Below are 25,459 nucleotides of genomic sequence, written 5' to 3'. Positions count from 1 at the left end.
CGCCCGCCGGCGGGGCCCCGCGGTAACGCAGACCCTGTCTCCCGCAGATGCTGTCCGGACGCCGAGGTCCGCGCTGGGGGTAGTGCCCGGCGTGGCCGCGTCCGCGCTGTGATTTCCTGCTCTCCACGTATACTGCCCTGCGCGCCGTTTGAGCGCGAGGCGGGCCGGGAGAAGGGCAGCTTTCTGTAGGATCCCCTCTGCCTGGCGTTGGAGGGTGGAAGCTTTGTGCCTGGAAGTCGTCCTTCCCATTCGTCTTCAGGAGCCGGGGGAGCTTGCTCTCTGACAATGATGAAAACCGAAGGCAAAGGGGAAAGGACTTTAAGAAGTGCTTCTCCGCACCGAAACGCCTATAAATCCGATTTCCATGCTATCAAATGCTCTTTTGATGGCGTAAACAATCCTGAAAACACTTCCAACAAAACGGGCTTGCACCAGAAGCTGAGCAGCTCTTCCAGTGGAGGGGGAAATGACCTGCACAGTCGAGGCAGAGCTGCCACTTACGGCAACAGAGTACACAAGATCAAGAATATGTTTCTGCAAATGGGAGGCTCCTCTTCTGCACCCTCTTGTGAAAGCAGTCCACCTGCTGAAACCAAATTAATCAGCCGGGCCACAGCAGCAGAGTATGGACCTTCTCCAGGTAGTCCATCTTTCCTCATTGTCCAAAAAAATAATCTTCTTAATACAAGTACCAGCCCCGGCAGCAGCCCTGTGGATTCATTTCCTGTGCCTTCTGCTGCTGACAAGGTCATCCGTAGCAACGATGAGGCAGACTTGGACAAAGTTGCCCTAGCAGAAAAATTTTCAGAGACCAGGAAGCTATTTGAGAGAAATATAAAACAGCGGAGCTCAGTGGACAGATATTCCCCCAGCAAATGTGAGAGAAGTGAGGATAAGAGGAGGCATGGTTCAGCTTCTGACTGCAGCAGTGTGGCGGACCACTTCAGTTTTAATACAGAAGCGAGTGTTCCAACTGTGCTGGAGAGAGTTGAAAATCAAGGTAGTGAGGACTTCAAGCAGCAGCATCCCAACAGTGGTTCCAAATCCTCCTTCCTGAATGCAGGGCCCATTTCTAGGAGGCTGGAAAGCTTTCTGGGTGACAGTGATACTGAAGAATCCAAAGAAATTTCCAAAAATTATAGTCCTCCAAATCAGGACCCTGTGAGAGGCCACCACAGTTTGGATGCGTCTGCTATTGCTGAAGGATGTCCGGAGAAGTCTGTGTCCACAAAAATGCCTGTGATCCACGGAGCTGATATTAGCGAGGCACTTGGAAAAGACAAAAGAGAGCAACTGGTACTTGAGAGAAGCCTATGGGATGTGGGCAGTACACCTGGTCAGGAGGCTCAGCGGAGATCGGATGGTGTTCTCTCCCAGGTTTCCCCCGTGGATGGGACTTGCACAGAGCTGGTTGCACAGATTGAAACCTCAGGGCATGAAAAAGAAGCTTTAGAGAAAGATCACGTTGTTCAAGAGGATCTGGCACTCCGATGTCAAATACCGGAAGGGAGGAGGAGCAACTATTCCTTGGAGGTGGTAGAAGGGTTTGGGGTAGGCAGCAAGACCAATTGGGAAGAAGGAAGAGATGGGTTGTCTGTGAAAGATGGTCCAGTTACACGCTTTCAGGATGTTCTAGAGCAGGAAGGGGATACTGAAGATGAGCAAGTGGTGGAAAAGCAGAGTGAGAACGTCTGTGCTTTTGGAATAGAGAATGCGGCTTTTGATGATGACAGGGATATAGAGCCAGAAAACCAAGGGCCTGAAGGCCAAGAAATTTTGGAGGGGGAGGAGGAGGAAGAGTATATGTATGACAGTGAGTATGAGGAGTTTCCTGGACTTTCTGAAGAGGAAGATCCTGAGCCAGACCGAAAAGTCAAGTTCTCAACTGCTCCTATCAAGGTAAGTACATTTGAGTATTCTCTCTTTTTTTTTTTGATTTTTTGTTGTTTAGCAGTCAAAAATACCTAGGAAATAAATTTTTCTGAGGTTTGTTTTCAAAGCTCTAAAAGCCCTTAAGAAAGTGTAAGCTTAGGGCTTTTATTCAAAACTGGATAAGAGAGAAGTTATAAATGAGTCACAAGTGATTTCTGAGTCACAGCAGCTTCATAAGATGGTCAGCATAGTGAAGCATGTGAGATTTTACTTAGTGGATGTTTTCAGGAACACTAAACTTTTAGGACAGGGTGCCAGCACATGACTTTTAATACCTGCCTTCATTTGTTTAAAACTGAGGCAGGATTTTGTCAGTTTTACTTTTTGTACAAAAGTTTAAAAAAAAAAAAAAACACAACAAAAACCCCCATAGCAAACCTTCAGATTAAACTTCAGACTTGTTTTCAGACTTAACTGTGAGAAAATATCAGATTACTGATTCCTGCTTAAGATTTTAGAATTCTTTTTAGTAATAACCTTTTTTATTATTATTATTTAATACTGACTCGGTGAACATGCTGTCGGAGTGTTAACCTTGGCATTTCGGAGCTAGGTAGTTGTGGAAGTAGAAGTTACAGGGCAGACTAGATAATGAGGAGTAGTGCTAACAAATTAAAAAGATTTAGGTGTGTGAATTTCCCTCACCAAAATTACCCACTAAATAAGTCATTCCACAGCTCAAAAATGTGTTTACCCATAGTGTTGTGGCAGACCTCAGTTAGTGTAGTACCTCTTAAAGTTTGGGAGGAGAATTGGGAGAGGCGACCAGGATGGAATGGGAAACTGTCCAGGATTTCTCAAGCATATTTTTCTTCTATTATTACATGAATGAAAAAGATCATCTTTAATAAACGATTTTTGCACCCTGCTCGTAGAGTGTCAGGACTTGCTTCTACTGATCAGAGGGATGCAAAGGTTCTGTTGTCTCCTGGACTTCGTGCAGTGGAGAGCTGTGATTTCCACGTTTGCTAAACACATGCCAGTGCTGTACCCCAGAAAATGTTTTGGGTGTGGCAAAATAAGAGTTTTGTTGCCTGTGGGTTTTTTTTAGTCTCTCCATAGACAGGCTGACTTTGTATGGCTCTCTTGTAGTTAATGCTGCTGTAGTGGTGACCTGGAGCACAGAACGGGGGAGCGCAGCTATTGGAAACTGCCCGATGACCCTGAGCGGGAGCCAGAGGGCCATCAGTCCATTTCCCGTGCATTTGTGCACTGAGTATCTGAGCGAAGTGCCATGTAGTGTCTGCTGTAAATGGGTGTGCGTTGAGTGACTGCTGGTTTCCTGCTGGAGGCAGGGTTTTACTGATCGTTGCTGAAATCCTACTGAAGCAGCGGCTGTAACAGACTTTTCCTGCCTTCTCTGTTATGTCTGTGCCAGACTTAGTTCAAAGCATTAATAGAAATCTCTGTGCCAGCTGTGATGGAAGCTCTTGCGTAGACAAAACTCAGTTTTCGGTAACTAGCACTGTTCAATTACAGCTGCTTCTCTGAAAGCCACAGGAACCAACCTGTACCAGATCGTCAATTACACAACCAGGAGATGAATGGTTAGTAGTAACTTTCAGCAGTTTGCCATTAAAAATAACATAGTTCTTGCCATAATGCCTCACATGGATTGGCAGAAAAAACGGCATTTAATAGCAATATGGTCAGTGAACTTTCTTTTTAAGGCCTTAAAATTGATGCTTGTGATACTTGCCTTCCTTTATCCCTTTTCAGTGAAACTTGACAATATTTTTCCTGTAATGGGTATAGGGATCTCTTTGTGCGTGTCACTTTAAATAGCTTTTTCTCCTCTGTTCCTCATCCTAAGCAATGGGTTTTTTTTTTTTCCCTTGTCCTCCTTTTTGTTTCATATTTTCTATGATATTTAGTGGGAATGAGTCCTGGTATGTGGTTTTCAGCTTTTGTGCTCTGTAAAATAAGGAATTCCAACTTTTTTTTTTTGCACTTCCCCAAAATCTTTTTCAGTAATGTACCTTTAATATCTCATTAGCTTTTTAGAAAATCCCACTTATGCCTCAGAGAAGGAAATCCCTCTTGTTTGGCTTTGAGTAGATTGTAATGCATCTTAAATGGGAACAGGAAAACAAAACCCTGAATGGTAGCAAAAGGTTATTCCTGGTCCCCACCACAGCTTAGAGCAGTGCCATGGTGAGAAATGCATCCTAGACCTTCTTTTTTCAGCTTTATTTAGACTCCTAAGTTGGACTGAAATGTGACTGCGGTTCCAGACATCCGTAGCTACTCGAGGAGGAGGTCTGTGTTTCTCCTCCTCTTAGATGTTCCGGAGAGGGGCCAGGCTGGCCTTGGCATTCTTGCTGTTTTTCTTCTGCACCTCTCTAGTAATTATGAAGAAACCATCTCTGTCTTTTGCAGTTTCTGTTTAGCACGTGTCTGGTAGAGTTAGAGAACTGAACAGATTCAGGTGTTTGGGTGAGAAAGAGCAGGTTCTTGGATGAACAAGGTTCCACAGTAATGGAGCTCTGACCATTGTACTTGGCTTACCCAAAAGAGAAGTTGGGGAAGTGTGTAGGTAACAGATATAAATTACACACAGGCACGCTAAAACCAGTATGTATGCTGCAGCAGCGAAGAGAACTTGATTAATATCTCTGTTTCAAGGTTTGTAATCAGTTGTAAAATTGGCAAGGCTTTTGAGTAGAAGGAGACTGTGGAAGGGATGTATAAGGCAGCTAACACTGTTAGTGCTGCATCTGACACATGCTGGAGATACCTACTTGTTGACATCTGTACCAGCTCTTAAGAACGTAATTTGGTAATTTCAGGAAAGAAGATGGAACATAATTATGCAAATTCTCCATTATCTTGAGTTGCCCTGTGCCTGTGAAAATAAGCATAGACGAGACACTTAAAACACGTGTTTCATTTCTGTAGAAGCTGGTGATAAATGACACCTGGGAAGAGTTCTGACTTGCTGTGGGTGACCTGGCTCTCTAAGTCTTGCTGCTGTCTGATCTCTGCAGACCTTAAGGAGCCTTATGTCTCTGTTGCTTGTTTTTCCTACAGTAGTGCAGAGTGATACCGTACAGTTGTTAGCAGAACTTCACAGACTGGGTTTGTGTATGGTATGTGAGCTGTTTTTAGTTTCTTGTTGCCACATGTGAAGCCAGTAAGGAATGTAAAGCACACTCAGCTGTCCCAGGTATTAGCAAGGGAACTGAATTTGTCTTGAAGTTTTCCCAATAAACTGTGAAAACGGTCAGCATTACAGACAGTGCAAATAACATCAGGTAACTTGTTATCTCTTTAGATTTCCCTTTGCTTTAGTAGTGTAGAGATTAAACTCACTGTCAATTGTGTGATTACCGTGAAAGGGTTTAATTAACATAAATGTAATGACTGAGGGCTGTTTGACATTTCTAATTTTGAAACTTTCCGTTGGGAAAACAAATGCTGTTTCCAAATTGACTTCTTGAGGTGTTTCTACCTCTGTGTCAGACTTTGTCCTCAAAACCTTTAACAGCACTGTGACTAACGTCTACAATTATTTATGATCCTTAGAAATTCTGTAGCTCAGGTAAATTGAAAAGATCGTACAACTGCTATTTGCTTCTGTAAGTCTAATTAGCAGTGTTATCCAGTTTGTGTTGCATGGGAGTGTCTGCTCCCAGCTTTTTGTGAATAATACTTCTTTTAAGATTAAGTCAGGAACACAGTTTAAATGACAACACCTTTATGAAGGTGTGGGTTTTACTTCTATACCTGTCACAGTTGAGAAGTTTAAACTCACATCTTAAGTGAGGAAACTAAAAGCTTTGATAGCTTGTGTGTTGTCCTAGCCAGCCGAGTATCAGCTGCTTCTGAGAGAATGTGGAAGTCCTTCATAATGTTGCCATGTGTCTTGCATGTCAGAATAGACCAGGTTTACGTATAGCTGGGACACGTACAGTAATCTTGTTCAGGCTGGCATACCCTTGAGACCTTTTAGTACAGAACTGCTTGCTGTGGAAGCTAATGAAGATACATTTGGATGAGATTTCCTGGACAGCAACCTGTCTGTAAATGCTTAGCACTTGTGGGAGATGAACAGATTTTCAGGTCAGTGTGTAGTCTCCTGAACACCGTTTTAACAGAATGTTGCAGAGTAGTGCTTCAACTTCATACATCCTCTGATCCTTGAACTGTAACTTCTATACTTACCATGTCATACACAGAAAGGGATCCAAAATACACTAACTGGTGGAAGATACCCAAACCCTGGAGTTCCTTCAGTAATTAGAGAATTAATGGCTGCATAAATGGTCAATTGTTTGTCGGCCATTGCACTTTAGTAAAATACTTCTCTGACATTAAGAAACAAATATGTGACATGGATGTAGGTTGATCTAGGAAAACAGATTTGATTTGAGAGTAGATTTGAATAGAATTGACTTGTATGTGGGAAGTCATCTGCTTTTTGTCTTGGCACCAATAATGTATTTCCATTGTGCTTTGTTTGGGATCTTTTGCAATGACAATTTGTCATAGATTGTAATTGCTTGGAAGCTCTGTTTATCACCTGCATCAACATTACAACGCTTGTAACTTAACACCATAACAACTTCTCTCCGTATTTTTACCTCAAACTTAAACTCTCCACAGTACTTTCAGTGACTTTTCACAAAAAGCAACCCTGTTGCCTTCTGCCTGCATCTGAGAGTATGGCATTTCCTGCTGGCTAACTTATCAGTAGGAGATGGTAAAAACACAGATATGAACTGGAGGAAGGAGGTACATATTTTCACACATATGTGTGAAAAATTTATTGTTTGGGGTTCTTTTGAGGAAAGATAATCTTTAAGCTCTTACTCAAATTTCAGTTTTCATAAAAGATAAACATTTATTAAGTCTAAATACATTTAATTCTGCTACAGGTTTACCTGGTTTTGGAACGTTCCATGTCTAGTATTTTTGATGCCTTGCTGCCCCTTGTTATGTTTTGATTCCATTACCTTTTTTTAGTTCTCCAGAAAGAAGCACTTTCAACTCAAGCTTTCTTTGTCCTTTTTTTTTTTTTTAACCAAATGCCTCCTTGTTTGATTTTTAGGAAGTATATGTAAGTTTTGAAATAGTGGGTTGATCTGGCATTTAAAGAGTCTTTGGATGAGAGTCCGGAGCCAGGGTATGGGGCTGCAGAGCAGAAATCTAAACCAGAACAGAAAACGCAAAGAATTTCTTTTTATATCCTGGCTCACTGCTGGAGCAGCTTGGCTCTTTACGTTAGTATCTCAGTGTATTTCTAACTGAATTATTCACTGGATGCAGTTATATGACTTATTTGCTGCCCTGTTTGATGTAATTGATGATGCTATAAAACTGTAGACAAACATGAGAACACTGATCAGTGAGGATCCTCACTTCTTTTTCAGTCCCTCCAACTCCTGACTTCCTAGCAGTTTCACCTGGATTTGACAGGAAAGACAGAGAGAGATTTTAAAGGTATTTTTAAAATACTGCTGCGTTTGGGGAAAATTAGCGCCTGTATCAAAGTGAGTTTCTGATTCGTGCCCTCACTGGTGGCAGGGCTGTGGCTTTCCTTTAAGTTCTTTTTGCCTTAATGTTAGCTGATCAGTACGCATGTCTAGCCTGTGCTGTGTTTTGCTCTGAAAATAGCTGTGGGGAGCAGGAGAGGGGAAAGTGGGTAAATAGGAGACACTTCAGGCTTTCGTGGGAGATGTAGTCTGAAGAAACACTGGGGAGGTGGCAAAGGTAGGCGAAGACCAGCAGATTTTTAGGAGGCAAGTTCATTAACTCAAGAGTTAAGCTGCTGAAAGCTTCAGCATCTTTTTGATGATGCTTGTTGTTAGCACCTGAGAATACTTAACCTAGACTGATAGAGAACAAACAGGCAGCAGCTGAGGCTTGTTTGTAGTTTACCTTTTGAGAGATGGAAGAAATAACTTAGCCCTTTTCATATCATTGTAACGTGAAAAAGGAGGTGAACACTCAGGAGGACATCAGTAAAAAGAAGTGTACCTCCATTGTCTGAGTATGTACTTTGTAACTTGAGACTATGAGGGTGCAGAGTAGCACAGGTTTTTGATTTGTGTGGTGTTTTGTGGGTTTTTTTACAGGGTACTTGTATTTTTTTATAGAGTGGGAAAGTGTTATCCCAAAAGGCAACATGCAAATTCTTTGGGTTTATTTCTCTATCATTTTGTCTCTGTTGCCCTCTGTGTCTTGGCATAGTGTGATGATCCTCCTTTTCAGACTTGGGCTATTGATCATTGCTAGTGATAGTATTATTGCAGATTAGTTAATTGAGATGATCTGGTATGGCAGGGTTATTTTGTTATTATTTCTTCTTACGGCCTTTAGAAAACAGCCAGGTAGACTATTTTTGTGTTCATTGTTATTCTTTTGAAGTTGCTCTTACCAATTTGCTTGCCATTTGGATTCAGTCAGGTCAAGATTTTTGTTTAGGTGAATTCTAAATAATACATATACCTAATTCTTCTGGATTGCCATGCTTAAGTTGGTGGTACCAAGATATCTGTGAAGCTTATGGATATTCATAAATGAATCACTTTATATACAAAGCCTTTCAGGAGCCAAGATTTTTTTGGAGTTCCGACCTTTATGTGGTATTGTGAGTAGTTTTTGCCTCTTCTGGTCATACCATGTTTATATGGAGTCTTTTAGGCTCTCTGTCAGTCAGAGAGCTATGCCACCTTGACTGAGATGGTGGTGGGGTACAACCAGGTCGCAGCAGAGCTCCACTTCCGTGGCGGGAGAACCTGAATCGTCTCTGAATGTTCGAAATGAAATAAAATCAGTGCACCAAGTCTTCAGTATTTCTTACACTGGGACTTCAAAATGAAAAGAGTATCTCCTGGAGTAGGTAGCATAACCTGACTGAAACAGACAGCGTGTTGTCTTTCTTGCTCTCTAGCTAGCTCCGGTGCCTTTGCCACTGCAATGAAATACAGAACTAATGAGTACTTGTTTTATTGAGAAATAAGTAGAGAAGAGCGTGGCTGCTAAAAAACTGGTTTATTTATGTTGAAATAGTCTGTGCTGTAGATCTGAAGCAAGGTTGCACTTACACCTTGATGTAAACTGACTTGGTTGGGGTTTTTGATTAAGTTATGCTGAGCTTCAGGATCAGGTGTCTAAGTGTGCACATTCTGTCTGTCCACCTGGTTGGTAACAAAGTGCTACACGGAGTTGAATGGCTTATAATATGAATGTATTTACCAGCAGCCATTCTGAATGCTTTTTGAAGAGTTAAAGTCTGTTTCAAAAAAAAAAAAAAAGTGATTAAGGTATTTCTGTTTGCTGATAGCCTGAATTGACTTAAATCAGTTCTAATCACTTTTCACTTAAAGTGTAGCAAAGAGCGGTAGTAAAATACAAACTGAGTAGCTTTGGGAAACAGAGGGAAGAGTGGGTGGCGGTAAGTAGATGCCTACTTCAGCTGAAGAGCTGTGAAGTGTACATTGCACTTCACCTGAAACACAAGCACTGAAGTAGGACTGATCAGTGCTTGCCTGGGCACTTCACCTTTTGCCAGGCATTGCAAAGGCCATCGGTTTGAAAAGCTGAACCTGTTCGCTGTTAGATAGCTTAAACATCCCATTCCTGACCTGTATCGTGTTTTCAAGTTTGGCTTTACTGAGTGTCGGTGAACGCGCATGTGCAAAATAAGAATTGTGTTTGAGAAGAAGCGTGAGCCAACTGGTGTAGTCATGGTGGCGGTGTGTCCAGGCAGGGGTGTCAAGTCACGCTCCCGTGCCTGGCCCGGCCGTGCAGTGTACTTGAGCTGCCCATGCAGGTGGCGTGAGGCTTTCCAGTAGGTACTGTGGTATTGCATGAGAATTCTTAAGGGATGTTGATACTGCTTCTGTTCCGGTTAATTGGGAGCCCTTCTGGGCAATTACTGACTTCTTAATCTTACTTTTTAATTACCTTTGTAAGGTTCTGCTTTTGAGCAGGCACAAACAATCAATCTACTAGAAATTAATATGGGAGCGAAGGTGTTTGGGCTGTGTTTTACAACTCCGTAGAAGTTTCATGCAAACAGGTGGTAAATTAGTGTCTCTTTTCTAAAGAATTTACCCTCTAACCAAACTGACATTCTACTAAAACTAACATAGGTCTTACTTAGAGCTTTTCATGGTGCTGCTAAGGGTTTGCATTAAGCAAGGTCATGGTTTTTCTGTGATAGAGCTGTTTTCTGTGATAGCACTGAGATGATACAATGCAGATTTTTAGGTCTGTATGGTAGCAGGATCTTCTGGACAGCCAGCTGAGTTGGTTTTTTTTGAGAGCTGATCTTGATGTTAATATTAGCATCTTCATAGAAGGAGGCCAACTGAGTTTTGTGTTCAGAAAGTGATTTGTTTTCCCGGTGTGAACCATGTAGTTTGTTCAGTATCCAAATAAATATATTTGCTGTCCAAGGACTAAGTATATATTTGAAAATTTCCAGTTATGTATCTTAACAACTTAATTAAAATAATCCTTTAAAAATTCAGCTTTCTGTTAGAACTTTTTTGGATTCAAATTATTTCTATTCATTCTGAAGAAAAGAGCTTTTTGAGTGTAAAAAGAAAATCCTTTTTCAGATATCAGGGTTTCTCACCATTAATTAGCTTGACAGGATCCAGAAGTTACTAATGTAAGGTTAATCTTCTGAACATTTAACAGGCTATAGCAGAAGGCTTGTAAATTTCATCTGTTTTCTCCTGTTTTGGGATAATAACTTGTGTTTGCTAAAGCATATCTTTTAAAAATATCACTTGCACACTAATAATTTTATGATCTCTGGCTAGCAGTGACCTCTAAATAGTAAGAATAGAATTTCTTTTGTCCCTAATGCGTTTGAATCAGTAGCTAAACCCTGCCAGACACAGCACAGGGGTGTGTTTAGCTTTCTCATCAAGTCTTCTAAACTGTGTGACTGGGAACTTAGATATTATCCACATTCTGTGTTCAGTGTTACTTTTGCTACTTGTCAAGAACGTGCTGAACAGTTCTGTGTTTTTGATATTAGTATCAACAATCTTACTGTTTCCATGTCATAGAAGATGAATACCACGTTATGATTCCACATATACACAATAAGAATGTCTGTCTTTTGCCCTTGACTCTTTGTCCATAGTTTTCTTGGTGTGTTCTTGCTTTTCTTTTTGTTATTGCAGTGTTTGGCTTCTGGTTATAGATCAGTTTTGCCTTTCCTGTATTCTCTGGAAGTGCATGGGTTTTCCTCAAAATTATTTTTCTGAGCTCGAGGATTGCCTCTTACTGTTTTGAAATGGGTCTATCTTGTCTTAATTGTGAGGTGATGGTTTTTAGAATATTGCTTAAAACATTCTCACACACTTGCAATCCGTCACTTGAAAAGTATGAATTCTTTCTTGTAGGGGATTAGTCAGAAGTGATTTCAGATCAGTTTTTCTTTAAAAGCCAGTGTGCATAAATATTAGTAGTCTTCATTTGCATAGATATGTTTGTGCTATTATTTTATGGATAACAATTATAAACATCTCTGGAATGTAAGCCACCACTAATTTTAAATTTAACAATCCACTCCCAGCAAATGATCAATTCCTGTGATCAATTTTGTGTCAAAATGGGGAAATTCCATGAGATGCTCGAGTAAATACTAATACTTCCAGGTTGGAAAAATATGTAATAATTTTTAGACATTCCAGAGTTGTTTTAGTGCTGTCAGCCTAAGACTGGCAGCATATGTAATGCTGTTCTGGTGGTGCCCCTTTGCTTCCCCCAGATTTCCAGCACTTTGTAAATGGTTGTGTACGGAACTGCTCATCCCTTTGCTAATGTAACTCTGCAGTAGGTAGTGACTGCTTGCATCATTTTCTGCTTTGTGAGTTAAACTGCTGAATTATAAGTAATCAAGAAAATACAGTTGTCAGTGTCTCCAAATGAACTGCTGCCATTCTCCACACTTTGCTCATTCAGCCATTTGATAGTGATCCTTAACATTTTAGCCATTATTAATGCTAGATGATATGTATACTGACAAAAAAGCAAACTTTGATTTTTTTTTCCCATGCCCCAGTATTTGATTTGTTCTCAAGAACTCAAATATTCTCATTAACAAGTTATTTGTCCACTCATGAACTTCCTTTTTATTATTAGTTTACAGTTTATCTTACTGTAACTTGACTGTATTTTTAGAGCAATTGATTTTTCTGTTGGGGTGGAAAGGAACCAAACTAGACTGGCCTTGTTCCAAAGGCAGAGTATTGCTTCATATCCTATTTACTGATTTTGGAGAGTGGGGAGGGAGATTAATTTAAATAACTTGGCCACCTTGTTTCTGATAGTGACAGAGTAAGGATGGTTGAGACCACTTGGATGGTTTTCTCTGTCTAGTTTGCAGATTTTTCTGTAACATGGAAGAGCTGCTCTAAGTGCAGCTCTTGTCGTCTTTCTGTGTCCACTTGTTGCCCACTGGTGTCTGTAGGATGGTCCAAAGGAGTTTATTAGTTTATTTAATTTTATGCAAGACTTAGGAAGAACAACCTTTCAGGAAGGTGGTTCTGCTGGGGGAAACAAGACTTCCTTCCTGTTCAGCCAGGTGGATCTAAGCCTGCTTACTTACCAGTCTGCTTTATGGCCATGCCATGTTTCTGGAGTAGCTCTTTTGCAGGATTTGGCAAAGAGTTTGTGAAAGTGTCCTCCAGCTGTGGCCCGGAGGTGAAACAGCAAGCTCTCCATGGGAGACACCGAGTTATATTATTTGCTTTTTGGTAATCTGTTTCAATAACTGTTTTCCTGTATCTGAGGCTACTGCCATGCAGGGCTAACGCCATATACTAGTGGATATAAATTCAGGGGGGAAATGTTGATTAGAGCTAATTGCAGTTAATTCTGTCTCATTTACATGATTGCAGTTACCTGTCTGGGTAGTCTTAGTGGGAAAATGCAAAAGTTGCAAAAACTTAAGCCAGTGTAAATTAACTTTGTGTCAGCACTGCATGTTCTTGATTAGGGACATGGCTGCTGCAGCTGCAATCCGTAATTGTTTTTTTGTCTTGGTGTTGTTGAGTAAAACACTCAGTGCCTGCAAAAACTTAAGCAGATAAACCTTGCTTTTCAGATAAATTGGGGTGGTGGTGTATTTTTTCTTTTTTTCCTAACATGAATTTAAATACATTAACAAACTTGCTGATAAGTAAAATTAACCCTGTTACATGTAGCTTGTACTTTCTAGGTTTCTGTCTCAATTTGTGTTGTTTGTTGGTCTTTTATTTTTAACAATTCAGAAATTCAGCTGGAGTGATGACTAAAAATAGTAATGTATGTAACAAGGCATTTCCTTTTCCTGGGAAACTGCATGATTCCCTTGCAAAATTAGAAAACTACATCTCTTTGAAGCACTGCATTTGGCAGGTGGGGAGGGGCGAGGGAGGAAGGAAGAAGAGTCAAAGAAGGATTTGAGGGAATGTAGTGCTAAAAGAAAAATCACACTATATCAAAGAGGAGATGACTGATTTCTTTTAACTATTTGGTGTATTTACAGCACAAGAAGCACTAAGGAATTGTTTGGAAACTTCTAAAATGTTACTTGCATTCACATTGGAAACTGTCTTACAGCAGCAGTATTTATTAAATCGACAGTAGTTTAGAAAATGGGATCTCTAAAAATATCACTTTAATTTCCCTAGTTATTTTTCTGTCGATTATATCATGTTTGGAAAGGGGTGGGAAAGCACTAAAAAAAGTTTTCTGTTACCTTTCTTAGGTTTTCAGTACTTACTCAAATGAAGACTATGATAGACGTAATGAAGAAGTTGACCCTGTGGCAGCCTCAGCTGAGTATGAACTTGAGAAAAGGGTGGAAAAAATGGAAGTGTTTCCTGTGGAAATTGAAAAAGGTGCAAATCAAACCTGGGACATTTGCAAGAGATACTATGCATGCCAAAGATTAAACAGTTTTAAACTGTATTTTCCCTGAACTGAGGTCTTGAATGTTTAAATGTGTGTTCAGGCTTTCACTTGTGGCTAGTTCTGTTGAATTTAGTGAACGTTAACTGGACAGGCCAGTTACTAAGTGCAAAGTGTCATACTTAATTGAAGTTAGGAAGGCTACATTACTGAGTGGCAGATCTGCACCAAAATATAGCAAGATGTATGAATTCCAGGTAACATTAATTTCCAGGTAACTTGAAGCCTTGAACCTAACAGGTAGTAATAAGTACAGAACAAAAAGGCTTTAAGTAGTATCTAGATAGAAAATATGTTGTCTTTTTTAATGAATCTTCTTCTTTTGTGTGCAAGGGCTTGGAACATTTTGAAGCAGCTTACTACTGCTAAGTGTTATGTCCTGTACTATACAGCTGATGTCAGATTTTTTAAATCCCTTAGGTGACAGTGGTCTGGGCATCAGTATTATTGGAATGGGAGTTGGTGCTGATCAGGGACTGGAAAAACTAGGTATTTTTGTAAAAACAATAACAGATGGTGGAGCTGCTCAGCAAGATGGACGGTGAGTTTTTCATTGGACTGATTATGCTTTTTACAAATTTCTAACTGAGCCCAGTTGTTTTTGCTGGATATGCTGAATTCTGTGAAGAAAACTACAAAAGCTGCATGCAGCTGAATAAATATTACATTCCCGCTTTATATTATTTTTTTTTAAATCACGAGTTTTATTTAATATAGGACATTTTTGCAAAATAAATGTAGGTCTGCTTACAGCATATATGAGAAGAGCTTAGAATATGCTCATGTGTAATGGTGGCACAAAATCATGTTGACACTCAGGACACCAGTCACTATGTAAATAGTATAAAAAATATCAAGGCAAATAAAATTTTAATTTGTGATCTGCATAATAACTAAGGATTAGGAGATTGTTTTTAAGCAGTGAATTTCTTGGGACTCAGAATTTCTCATTATAAATGCTATTGAGTTTTAAGTGACACTTGCCATGACAGAGATTTGTCAAGCCAAAATACTTTTTGTGGAATTGATAGCTAAGCATTTATTTCTTTTGCAGAATTCAAGTAAATGATCAAATTGTGGAGGTCGATGGCATAAGTCTAGTGGGAGTTACTCAGTTCTTTGCAGCCACCGTATTAAAAAACACCAAAGGCACAGTGAGGTACGTATGTTTTCTATGACATAATACTTTTTTGTAGCTTTTTATTAATGGAGAAAAAAGACCCAGCATCTGAAAGTTTTGCAAAGATCATGTTGAAGGCGACAGTATGGCAAAGTAGTTTCTTAAGCATATCTCGAGCTTTTTCCTGAAAGATAATTTGGGGTTTTTTTGTAGGTTTCTGATTGGGAGAGAGAAGCCAGGGACTCAGAGTGAAGTAGCCCGCCTGATTAGCGAGACCTTAGAGCAAGAGAGATGTCTGTCTGAGCAGCACTATATTCATGATGATACAGAGCAGGTAAAACATCATACATATCGCATACTTATAAAAATGTGAGTTACTGCTACATGCAGTAATATCTGCAAATGGAATAAATGTTTTTGATTCAAATTGAAACAAAAAAAGGATAAACCAGGCAACTTGTATGGTTTGTATTTTCTGTTTTTAACATTACTGTTATCAAGGTACATGATTATTGCTACTTGCTATACTTCCAGTTTATCAATAATCCAAAAGATACTTAAAAATCCGTTGTGTGTGATTGTTTTGTACGTGGCTTGCTTAGCTGTCTTTTGTGGAACTTGGATGAAGGTGTTTGCAAGTCATCTTTAAAATTTATCATAGGTGTGACAAACTAAAAAGGAATAGTAACAGATTGAAAGTTTTGCAACTGTTCGGATGCCTTGATCATGTGCTTCTGTTAGTGCTGCTACCGTAATGCGAAGTGGGGGTGTGTTACAGAATGTCCTGATTTTCCCATTTTGTCAGGATGACTATGATGATGATGACGATACATATGAGTCACATTTACATGGCAATTCTGTGGAAGTTTTTGATCTTCCTGAAACTGAAGATATCTGTTTACCATTGGATATGGATTCAGCCCAGTCCCTTCTTAAATTTAAAGAGGTGTGGTAGCAGTTTCTTACATATTCTTTATGATGCCCTGGGGAACATCTGAACCTTGTAACATTTGGTTATAATCTTCATGTCCATAATATATGTACATAATAGTTGTCCAAAAATGTGCTTTTGCACTCGTACATGTACTGTTTTTTTAATAAAACCTCATGATCACTTCTCCTGTAATGGACAAATAATTAAGTTGACTTTATGATACTATAAAAATGGCTTGAAGGGAATCGTAGGCAAATCCTTAAAACTAGCATTTCAAATGTTGTTTTCTCTGTACTCATACAGTTTTGTTTGTTTCAGTTACAATTAAAACATGCAGTAACAATAGCTGAAGTGAATCAACTGAAGGACAAAGTAAGTTTTCAAAGAAACTTATTTGGTGGTGGTTTTTTGGTTTCTTTTTTTATTTCTACCTATGAATTTTACCAAGAATAGGCTGAATGCAGGAGAAAGCCATCTGGTTTAGGTGTCAGACTCTATGTACATAATCTGTGGTACGCTGGACAGTCAGTTCTAAGACGAAGAGCTATGCTCAAATTAATAATAACAAAAAAACCCCACCAAACAAACAAAAACCCCCAACTCCAAAATCTCCCCTGTGCATTATAAGATGAATGCCTCAATATTACAGCTCAGAGTAGAACTGAATATAACGGGGTTGTGTCTGAAACAAGCTACCAATTAAATAATTTTCAGTAGATAGAACTTGTTTTCTTTGAGTGTAGATTTGGCACTTACAGACAATGGTTTGTGGCTGACTTTCTGTTAGCAGAAAGTTATTGCTGGTACCTTGTTTCCCCCTTTCCCTCCTCAAATTTCTGACCTGGTCTGGGAAGAGGTTTTTGCAGCTCTTTTTTTGGGGTGAGGACTGCTTCAATGCTTCTGCTTTCTCTGTGAAAGGGTTTCTTGTTTTTTGCTGGGCTTTTTTTTTTTTTTTTTCCCCTCTGATGGAGATCTGTGCATGGCCTTATTCTGGAAGTATTTCTTGTAGGTGAGCAGCATCTTTATTCCATTGCTTTCGATGTTGCCTTGCCGAGAAATGTGTACCCTAGGACAAGTTGCAGCACATTGCCGGAGTTAAAATAAAGCTGTTAAAATTATTGGTGTTGGTACAACTTAATGCGCCATTTTTAATTCAGTAAATTCTTGGTCTTTTCAACATCTCTGTTTAATCAGCAGGTGATCATAACTGGCCTCAAAAGCAGTGATTTCCTCAGTGTAAATGGTGTCCCAAAGAAGGAGGCATGGACAAACTAAGTGGTATCCTGCCTGCTCACTCCTCCAGAGCCTGTAGAACTTCACATGTTAACGTTCCCTTTTATAATGTGGCTGCTGTCAAGCTGAAGGGGCCCCAGCCTTTTCCTTTTTTGAGGGAATGTTTGGTGGTTTTGTACATTACCCCCAGGAAAACAACCATGAATATATCCTGATTTATTAGAAAGAACAATGTCTTACAGAGTACCAGGGAAGATCAGCTGGTCTTACTAGCTTTGTTTTTTCACTGTTAGTAACAAAGCTGTAGGACAGGGAGCTGGTCTTAGAGAGGTTGAGATTCTGTATCTCCAGTTGCCTTTGAAGGTGGTCAAAATAGGCCTCTCCAGATGTATTCAGAGATGGTGGGATGTTGAAGAAGTCAACATAAGCTGGCAACAAAGGTCTTATTCATTATCTCTTTAAAAAGAAGCAGTACTAATGAGGAAATAGTAAAACACTCGGGTTTGAGTTCTAAACTTGCTTGGATTAAGCAAGAGTTGCAAGAGTTGATACAATTTCTTTAAAAATGCAGTGTCTTGTTTTGATATTACTGATAAGTATTATTATTAGCTATTCTCTACTTAAACACGTATAAACAACTTTTGTATTTCATCTTTTAGTTTAGATTAATTCCTTAAGCATTAATCTTTTTTCAGTTAAAAATTGTTGAAGCAGAAAAAAATGAATGGAAACTAAGTCGAGCCCAACTTCAGGAAAACTTAGACGAAAGCAAAGAGAAAATTAAAAAGTTGGAGACCTACTGGTTAGAGGCACAGAGTTTATGCAAAACGGTAAACGAGCATCTCAAAGAAACTCAAGAACAATGCGATGCCCTTGAAAAGAAATACAGCAAGGCCAAGAAATTGCTTAAAGATTACCAACAAAAGTAAGTACCCCCAAATAGAGGTCTCTATTTCTCGCTTGTATGTTTTGTATATTATGGGGAAACCTGACAACAATACCAAGGGTTTGGATTTGCTTAACATACATTCTTTTCATTTGTCAGAGTTTAGGGAAGCAGTGGGCTATACATGCTGCATTCTTCCATTCCTTAAGTCAGCAGCTTCTGGAAAGGTTCTGTAAAGTTTTTGCTGCTGCTTTTAATTCTAAGCTTAAGGAAAACAGTATTTCAATTACAAATTTCTAAAACAATTTAGTTGAGAATCTGTAATGCATCTATACTCTTGCAAGGGCCACTTGAAATTTGGCATGAGGTATTTGGTAATACCTTTTACTGTTTGTGAAAAAGCCTCTAGCTTTGACCAGCGTAACCTTCCAGATAAGGTAGACATCAAAGGATGTATGATAAGAGCCGTGTGATATCTTGAGGGGGACTAAAAGGAGTTCTAAGAAAAATTATGAGTTTGGAGTATCTATCTAGCCCATCAAAATGGCAGCAGGAAAACAGTGTCTCAAACCTGTTAAGGGGTTTTAAGGCAATATTACCTCTACTATCAGATACACCTGTGGAAGACTTGAACGCTCTTGTCATGCAGTTGTGTTTTAAAGGCAGTTTGCATCATCTCTTGCTCTGTAGTCCACATCCAGAAATGTTACTTTTCACAGTGCATTTTTGTGCTGTTTGAGCTTTTTAAAGGTCTCCTTCCAAGCTCATCCACATGGAAGTTCAAAAGTACGTTAAGATGCCTGTTAACATGCTACTTTCCATTTCCTTGCTGTTTAGCAAATTTCCATTAATCCTTTGACTGTCCCTGAAGCTTTTGCATTTTGTGTAGGTGTTCTACACTTATTTCTGGTTTTGTATGTTACTCCATCTGACTTGCAGGAAAAAGCAGCTTTTATTCTTGTTTTCTTCTTGTAATCATTGTTCTGTTTTGCAAAACCTAGCCATTGCAATTTCTGTAGAATGAGCCAGGTAGAAACTTGACATGCAATTTGGTTTCCTACAAAGAATTCTGCCATAGCTTTTTGGAAGGAAGCTTTTTGCTGGGTGAGCATGTGTGTGTGTTTGTGTAAGAGAGTAAGATGTAATGATTTGATTCCTGCATATATTTTACACTTTAATGTATGTGCCACTTTTGAAGGTGTAGGGTTGGTTGTAACTGTAGAAAAAGTCTTCCAGTACCTCATTTTTCAGCCCAGAGTAAATTAGTGTCATATGTATTTTCTTTTGAAGACAGTAGAAGCATACAAATACATAGGTCATTTTGGGACGTTACAAGATTAATAAATCAGCCTGTAAGGTATAACCGATTCTTATTTTTTCAATGTTTACTAACAATGCTTTTTAGTAAATGTAACTGCATATTTCTACTTTATGCTTTTTTTTTTAACCTTTCTATTTATTACCATTTCATATATATGTACATCTTTCTTTCACCAGAGAAATAGAATTTATGAAAAAAGAAGAGGATCACGCAAGGCTACTTGAAGAGAGAGACCAGAAATACGCAGAACAGCTGAGAATATATCAGGAAAAAGTAAAGCAGTATTATATTTTGAAATTAACTGCAATCTTGGAGAGTTGTATCTCACTTCTGAATTTTAATTTTTGCAGATTTCTGAGCTTGAAGGTAAATTAGAAATATTTGAGAGAATGCCATCTGTGTTTGGAGGTGGCAGTTTATTGGAAGGTGGCTGTCAAAGTCCAGGACAATATAATGAACAGTCAAAAATAAGAGAGGAAAATGAAAAAGAAATAGAATCAATAGAAGAAAGACCAAATTCTTCAGAAGTGTTCATTTCTGGTAAGTGTGTTGTAGGACCTTAGATTTGCACTTAACAAAAACTAGGGGTTACACGTGTAGTGCGCGTTTGTTGTTAAAAGAGATTTTTTGTTTGCTATTTCCTACTGACTGGGTGAATGTTTGATCTCAGCCAGTGTGAATATGTCTGTTTAGCTTCACCAGTGTTTTCACTATTGTAGTAATGTTATTTCTTAAGTGCTGTAGGGAAGAGGGGAGAGATGGAGAGAGGTCCAGCCTCACTGTTCCTCAGGTACTCTGTTAGGAAAATCAATAATGTTAGTGGGACTAAAACACTGAGATTCGTCAGTTAAAATTACATTTATTTTAAGCTACGATTTACATCAAAACCTGCTATGATTTTTTTTAATTTGTCTTGTAATTTTATGCCCAGAATGTTATAAAATATCAGATAGTGGCTCAACTGAGAACCATATATTTGAAAGATTTGGTAGATGCTTATGTACTTTGTAAAGAGTTTCTGTCTTAAAGAACAAGGAGAGGAAAGTACATTTTGGGTACAAATTCTCATCTGTTTGAGAAGAAAATTCAGTTTTAAGGCCATAATACAGTTATATCTTGATGGATTATTTTTTTAATTGAAGAAATTAGTTAGAAATATATTACAAATTAATTGGAAATTGCTACAACGAGATGTTAAAATATTGTACTATTATATATAACAGTATTTTCCTATAGTAATGATTAACAGGTACAATAATTCTTATTTAACTTCTGATTATTTTTCTGGACCATGAGTTGGAGAATGTGGCTACCAGTTTCGGTTGTTTTTTGTTGTTGTTAAGAAGTACGTATTTGTTGCAGATTTTGATGCTTTTGTTGGGGATACTCCCAGATTAGACACCAGTGCCCACAAAGCAAAAGCTCAGCTTGCTTTGAAAGTAAAACGCCAGCCACCTTCTCGATCAAAGCTGAAAGAATCTCTTGGGGCTGGACAACAGACTGCAAATCTACAGGTACCGATACTGATAGATAATTCTGTACTCATGAGCCTGAAAGTATGTCCAGTTTTATCTGTATTTGCAATTTTAAGTGTTGTCCATGCTTCATTCAGACTGTGACATGCATCATATTCTTATGTTGTATCAACTGAAAAACCCTGTTCAGGTTCATACCACATATGTGATCTCTCCGATGTTCTTTGCAGCACGATTAATGTGAAGGTAGCAAAGAAGTGTGCAAGCTGGTTGTATTGTACTTAAAGATTTTAATAGGGTGGCAGCAATATGTTGTGAAATATGCTTATCTATCTTATAATTCCTACATCTCAAACAAGTTAGTTACCAAATTTCTTCCAAAACTCAACACTTCTGAAATGCTTCATTATTCCATAAAGAATCATTTAAGTTCACAAAAAGTATACCAGTGTTCTGGCACGTTTCTGGAAAACAGTTGAAGAATTGAGGTGTATGTAGCTGGTATATGAGGCACTGTCAGAGGGAGAAGAGTGAACAACTTCAGTTAGACTGAAAAGGGGTTGCATTGAATTGAAGTGGCCAAGATGTACCAGAACATTTCTGGCTTGGCTAAAGAAACATGATTTGGCATGTGCAGAAAGATCTGTGTAGGGGTGGATAAAGAAAAGCTTATAAAATCAGCCTCATGTGATTTAGATTATATCTGCAAGTGATTAAGTTAAAATTTTTTCAACTGAGGAAGTTTGTGTAGCATAGCATATCCTTACCTCCTTGTAAAAGATCAGATAGTAAATTATTGTGTGTCATGCTTATCATAAAATAACTTTTGAATTTGTTGAAGGATGAGGATTCAGAAGATACTGTTCTCAACAGAGAACTTTCCACTGTGTACCTAACCAAGACCTTAGAAACAAGTGAAAAATTAACTCTCCCGCGCCTGGGTGACATAAATCAAAAGAGTGAAAAGCCTGAACAAACAGAAAGCACAGAAAGTCCTCTAGAGTCAAGTCCTGCTTCCACACACTCTTCTCCAGTACACAAACCAAACAACGAAAATAGCACAACCACCACTTGTTCACCTCCTCCTGAAGAGATGGCTCCAAATTCTCCTCAAGGGTATTCCAAGAATGTTAAGCAAAGAGAAGCAAAAGGGAGATTTTTTTTGGAAAGAGGCCAAGGGTAAGACTTAAGGGTTTAATGTTACTTTAATCCATCAGGGTGAAAGTATTACAGATTTTAGATATAAATGAATATTGGATGCTCAACTACTTCAAGGGAAAATGAATTGACTACAAAACTAATTGTCTGTTCTAAAACCACTTGTTAAGTTCAGGAAACTTTGAAGTTAGCAGAAGAGTATGCAAGTTCATTGTATTCTGCTTTTACTTACTGAAAGATTTTTAAGCAACATAAGTGTGTTCTTAAATACATTTATCTATCTTTTCATTCCTTCCTCTGCAACAGGTCAGTTACCAAATTTCTACAAAAAGTCAGTATTTCTGAACTCACTTAGGGCGCCAAGAATCTAAAAGGTGCCTGCAGAATAAATGCCGTTTCAATTAAACATTTACAGAAAAGAGTAGGTCGAAGTCAGTTTGGTAAAAAGCTCAAACCTATAAATCTCGAGTCTAAATGGTTGCCTTGACGTAAGCTAGAGGAGAGCTATGTCATTGACTGTGGGTAATCAGTAAAGGTCTTAGCACATTTCTGCAGAACTCTAGCCTCGTAAGTAGCCGTGTGTCAGAGAGCAAGCTTGACTGATTTACTGATTCCCAGAAAAAGTAAGTGCTGGCTTTGTGCTTCCAGACATAATCCGTATCTTGTTTAAACATGTGGATGCTGAATGTTACAGGAATTACTGCATTATTCAACTTGTCCTCTGAGGATATTTCTCACTAGGAAAAGGTTAAAAGCATTATAGTCAGCCTTGTCACTGCTAATCATTACTTGAGAGAAATATTTGGCCTTTTTTCTTTACGAATAATTGAAAGAGGGATTAGATATAATATTCTAAATGCGTGATATTTTCTTTAGTCAGCTATCACAGTATATAAAGGCAGATTATACTTGCTGTCTTTTCTATGCAGCTCAGACACCACCTTTCTTTTAATATCATGAAAACAGGATTTGTTTTATACTCATTCTGTGCTTTTCTATCGTCTTAAAATTCTCTACCCCAGTTTGTTTCTTAAAAAAAAATTATCAAAACAAGTAGCTAATACATAAGTGATTTTTCTTTGTTCTACAAATTTTTGTGATATCTGAAGCATTGCAGATGTTCTTCAAATTGGCATAGTCACTAGAACAACTAATTAATGTAGTACATGAAAGATGAGGATTAATATAGAAAGGTCACTCTTTGTAAGCAAAATGACATTAAATGCTACTTTCTGCTAGATTGTTGCTTTCTAACCATATTTAAATGCCTACCCATTCCTTCATTGAAATAATCCTTTATATTACCATCCTGTCCATTCATGTATCAGTCTGTATTTTAACCTATTGTACTGCATTTTAGAAATTACCTCTTTTCCTATAATATTATCTGTGGGGAGAGAGGTGGAAACAAATGTCAATATTAAAATTAATTCTTCTGATTTTGTAATTAAGTTGACAGGCCAAATAACCAGTTTAACTGGTAGTAATAATTTATTGGATGTTACACGTTTAGGAAGAGTGATTAACTAATTAGATGAAGTTCTGAGGTTGATCAGAAACTACTGATCAGATACTTAAAAAAAAAAAAAAAGAAAGAGGAAAGCCCCTAACTGTCCTGACTATTCAGCTGTAAACTTTGAGATAGCCATTATATTTTTCAGGAAGGATTATTACCAGCTGATGGGGTGGTGGGGGGTTGTTCAATTTTGTCTATTAAACATTGGTTTTGGGGTTTATGGTTCTTGGTCATAAAAAGCATCTGTGTACACTACTTTGTCAGGCGTTGTCTTAAAGGCGGAGCTTAAAGCCTACTTTGTCTCACAGAAAAGCAGGCTGCATCTCTGTCGTGGGCAGCTTAGTTATGAAACACCTCATTTGCAATATAAAACATTTCAATTATTTAAGAAAAAAAAATCTAGTAGCCTGAGGACTCTAAAGGAAGTACCTTCAGGATGTGAAGCACTCTGTCACAGTCTGTAGGAAGAGGTAATACGATGCTTAAGTTTGTCACTTAATTTCACTTAATTGAGCAGTTGGAATTGAATATGCTCCCTCTGGTGAAAAATTGGATCCTAGCAGGTTGTATTCCAGTTTTGAAAATACCACAGTCTTGCAGGAGCTTCAGAGTCCCAGTTATTTCTTTAGAGAAGTCACAGTTAGTATACTGTTTCCAAGAAACTCCAGCTGCCTGCTCTCCAGGTACTGGCTGTCGTGTTGGTTAGGCACACTTTCTGGAGCTAGCAGCTTGCTTACGCGGCCCATGTTCCAAGTAGCTAGCGTGGACTAGCTACTGAACTTGAAAAAATGCATAAGGAACATCTTAGAATACTTCAGGTGTAATGAAGGACAACTAGATATTACTGTTACTTTAAAACTGAGGTTTTCATGTATATTATGCTGGTCATCTCGTTGCTGTATTTTGAAGTTGACGTTTTACAGAAGTGATACTGCTTTTCTAAACCTGTTGTAAAACTATCTGTAGTTTGTAATTCATTGAAGCAAAATGCTGTGGTAAGCTTTATCTTTCTGTAAGTGGTACAGAATTATTGTTTATCAAAAGCAGGTTTTTTTATCAGTCATAGGCGACTGTAGTGTTGCATTTTTCAGTAGTACAGCCCAGCCAGAATGGTGGGAAGATGCCGTAGAGAATAACTTGTGGTGATGGCTGTAGCATTTTCAGCTAGTATCTGCATATGGGAATGTAAATTTTAACACTCAGGTTTTGTATCTTACCCACTAGAAGCATTATCATAAGTACTTGAAACTTGTAAGTATTTTTAGAATAACAAGGTTTTTATTTTTCATCCCTCTATGAAAAGCAGAAGAAAAGAAAAATGAAGACAAGACAGTAGAAACAAGTGAAGGAACATCATCAGGGAAGTCCAAAAGGAGATTTCCAGATTTTGGGTAAGATTTTACTTGTTTTCATTTGGAAATAAATGGTTTTCAGTGTTACTTTTGGAGAATATTGTGTTCTCTGAATAAAAATATGCTGAGGATATCCAGTAATGCTGCTTCATAGCAACACCACTGGACAGTCTTTTTCATCTTGAATTTGTAATGCTGCATTTGTATTTCTACTACATTTTGACTATATTTGTCTGTACTTTTTTCCTTCAAAGAATGTCTGTGTACTGAAGAACCCCAATTTTTCTGCAAATTAAATTGCAAATCCACGTGTAGTTTTGTGCCAAAATGTTGTTGGAGTCTAGTCTCAATGGCATTACACTTAGATACCTGTCCTGCCTTAATTCCTTCTGCAGTAGAGGTGTCGTCATATAGGGTTTGGCTACAATAGCCGCGTACTGATCTGTTCCTTGGAGGCAGGCAGCAGTGACGAGTGGCTTTATGAATTTTGTTCAGGCGATAAGATTGCAAACAGGGGTCAAACACAAGTGCAAGCTGCATATGTTGTGGTTTGACTCCGGCTAGCAAAACACTGCAAAGCCTCTGTCACAAATCCCCTTCCCCTCCTCCA

General features: G+C 38.6%; 1 protein-coding gene across 1 annotated transcript; it reads left to right on the top strand.

The window, feature by feature from the left end:
- Positions 1-285: 285 nt before the first annotated feature.
- Positions 286-24,888, top strand: LOC104504232 (neurabin-2-like; the record flags this gene model as incomplete). The annotated part of the gene is made up of 13 exons (XM_010155345.1): positions 286-1,899; positions 13,652-13,784; positions 14,275-14,395; positions 14,909-15,013; positions 15,188-15,308; positions 15,780-15,920; positions 16,227-16,280; positions 17,837-18,066; positions 19,525-19,621; positions 19,699-19,888; positions 20,711-20,862; positions 21,665-21,995; positions 24,801-24,888. Coding segments are annotated over exons 1-13 (3,377 nt in total), but the record flags the coding sequence as incomplete, so codon positions are not given.
- Positions 24,889-25,459: the final 571 nt, after the last annotated feature.

Source organism: Eurypyga helias, unplaced genomic scaffold, assembly GCF_000690775.1.
Source record: "Eurypyga helias isolate BGI_N326 unplaced genomic scaffold, ASM69077v1 scaffold20457, whole genome shotgun sequence".
Taxonomy (NCBI): domain Eukaryota; kingdom Metazoa; phylum Chordata; class Aves; order Eurypygiformes; family Eurypygidae; genus Eurypyga; species Eurypyga helias.
The sequence above is the reverse complement of the archived record's forward strand: the minus strand, read 5'-3'. Positions and strand labels throughout refer to the sequence as shown.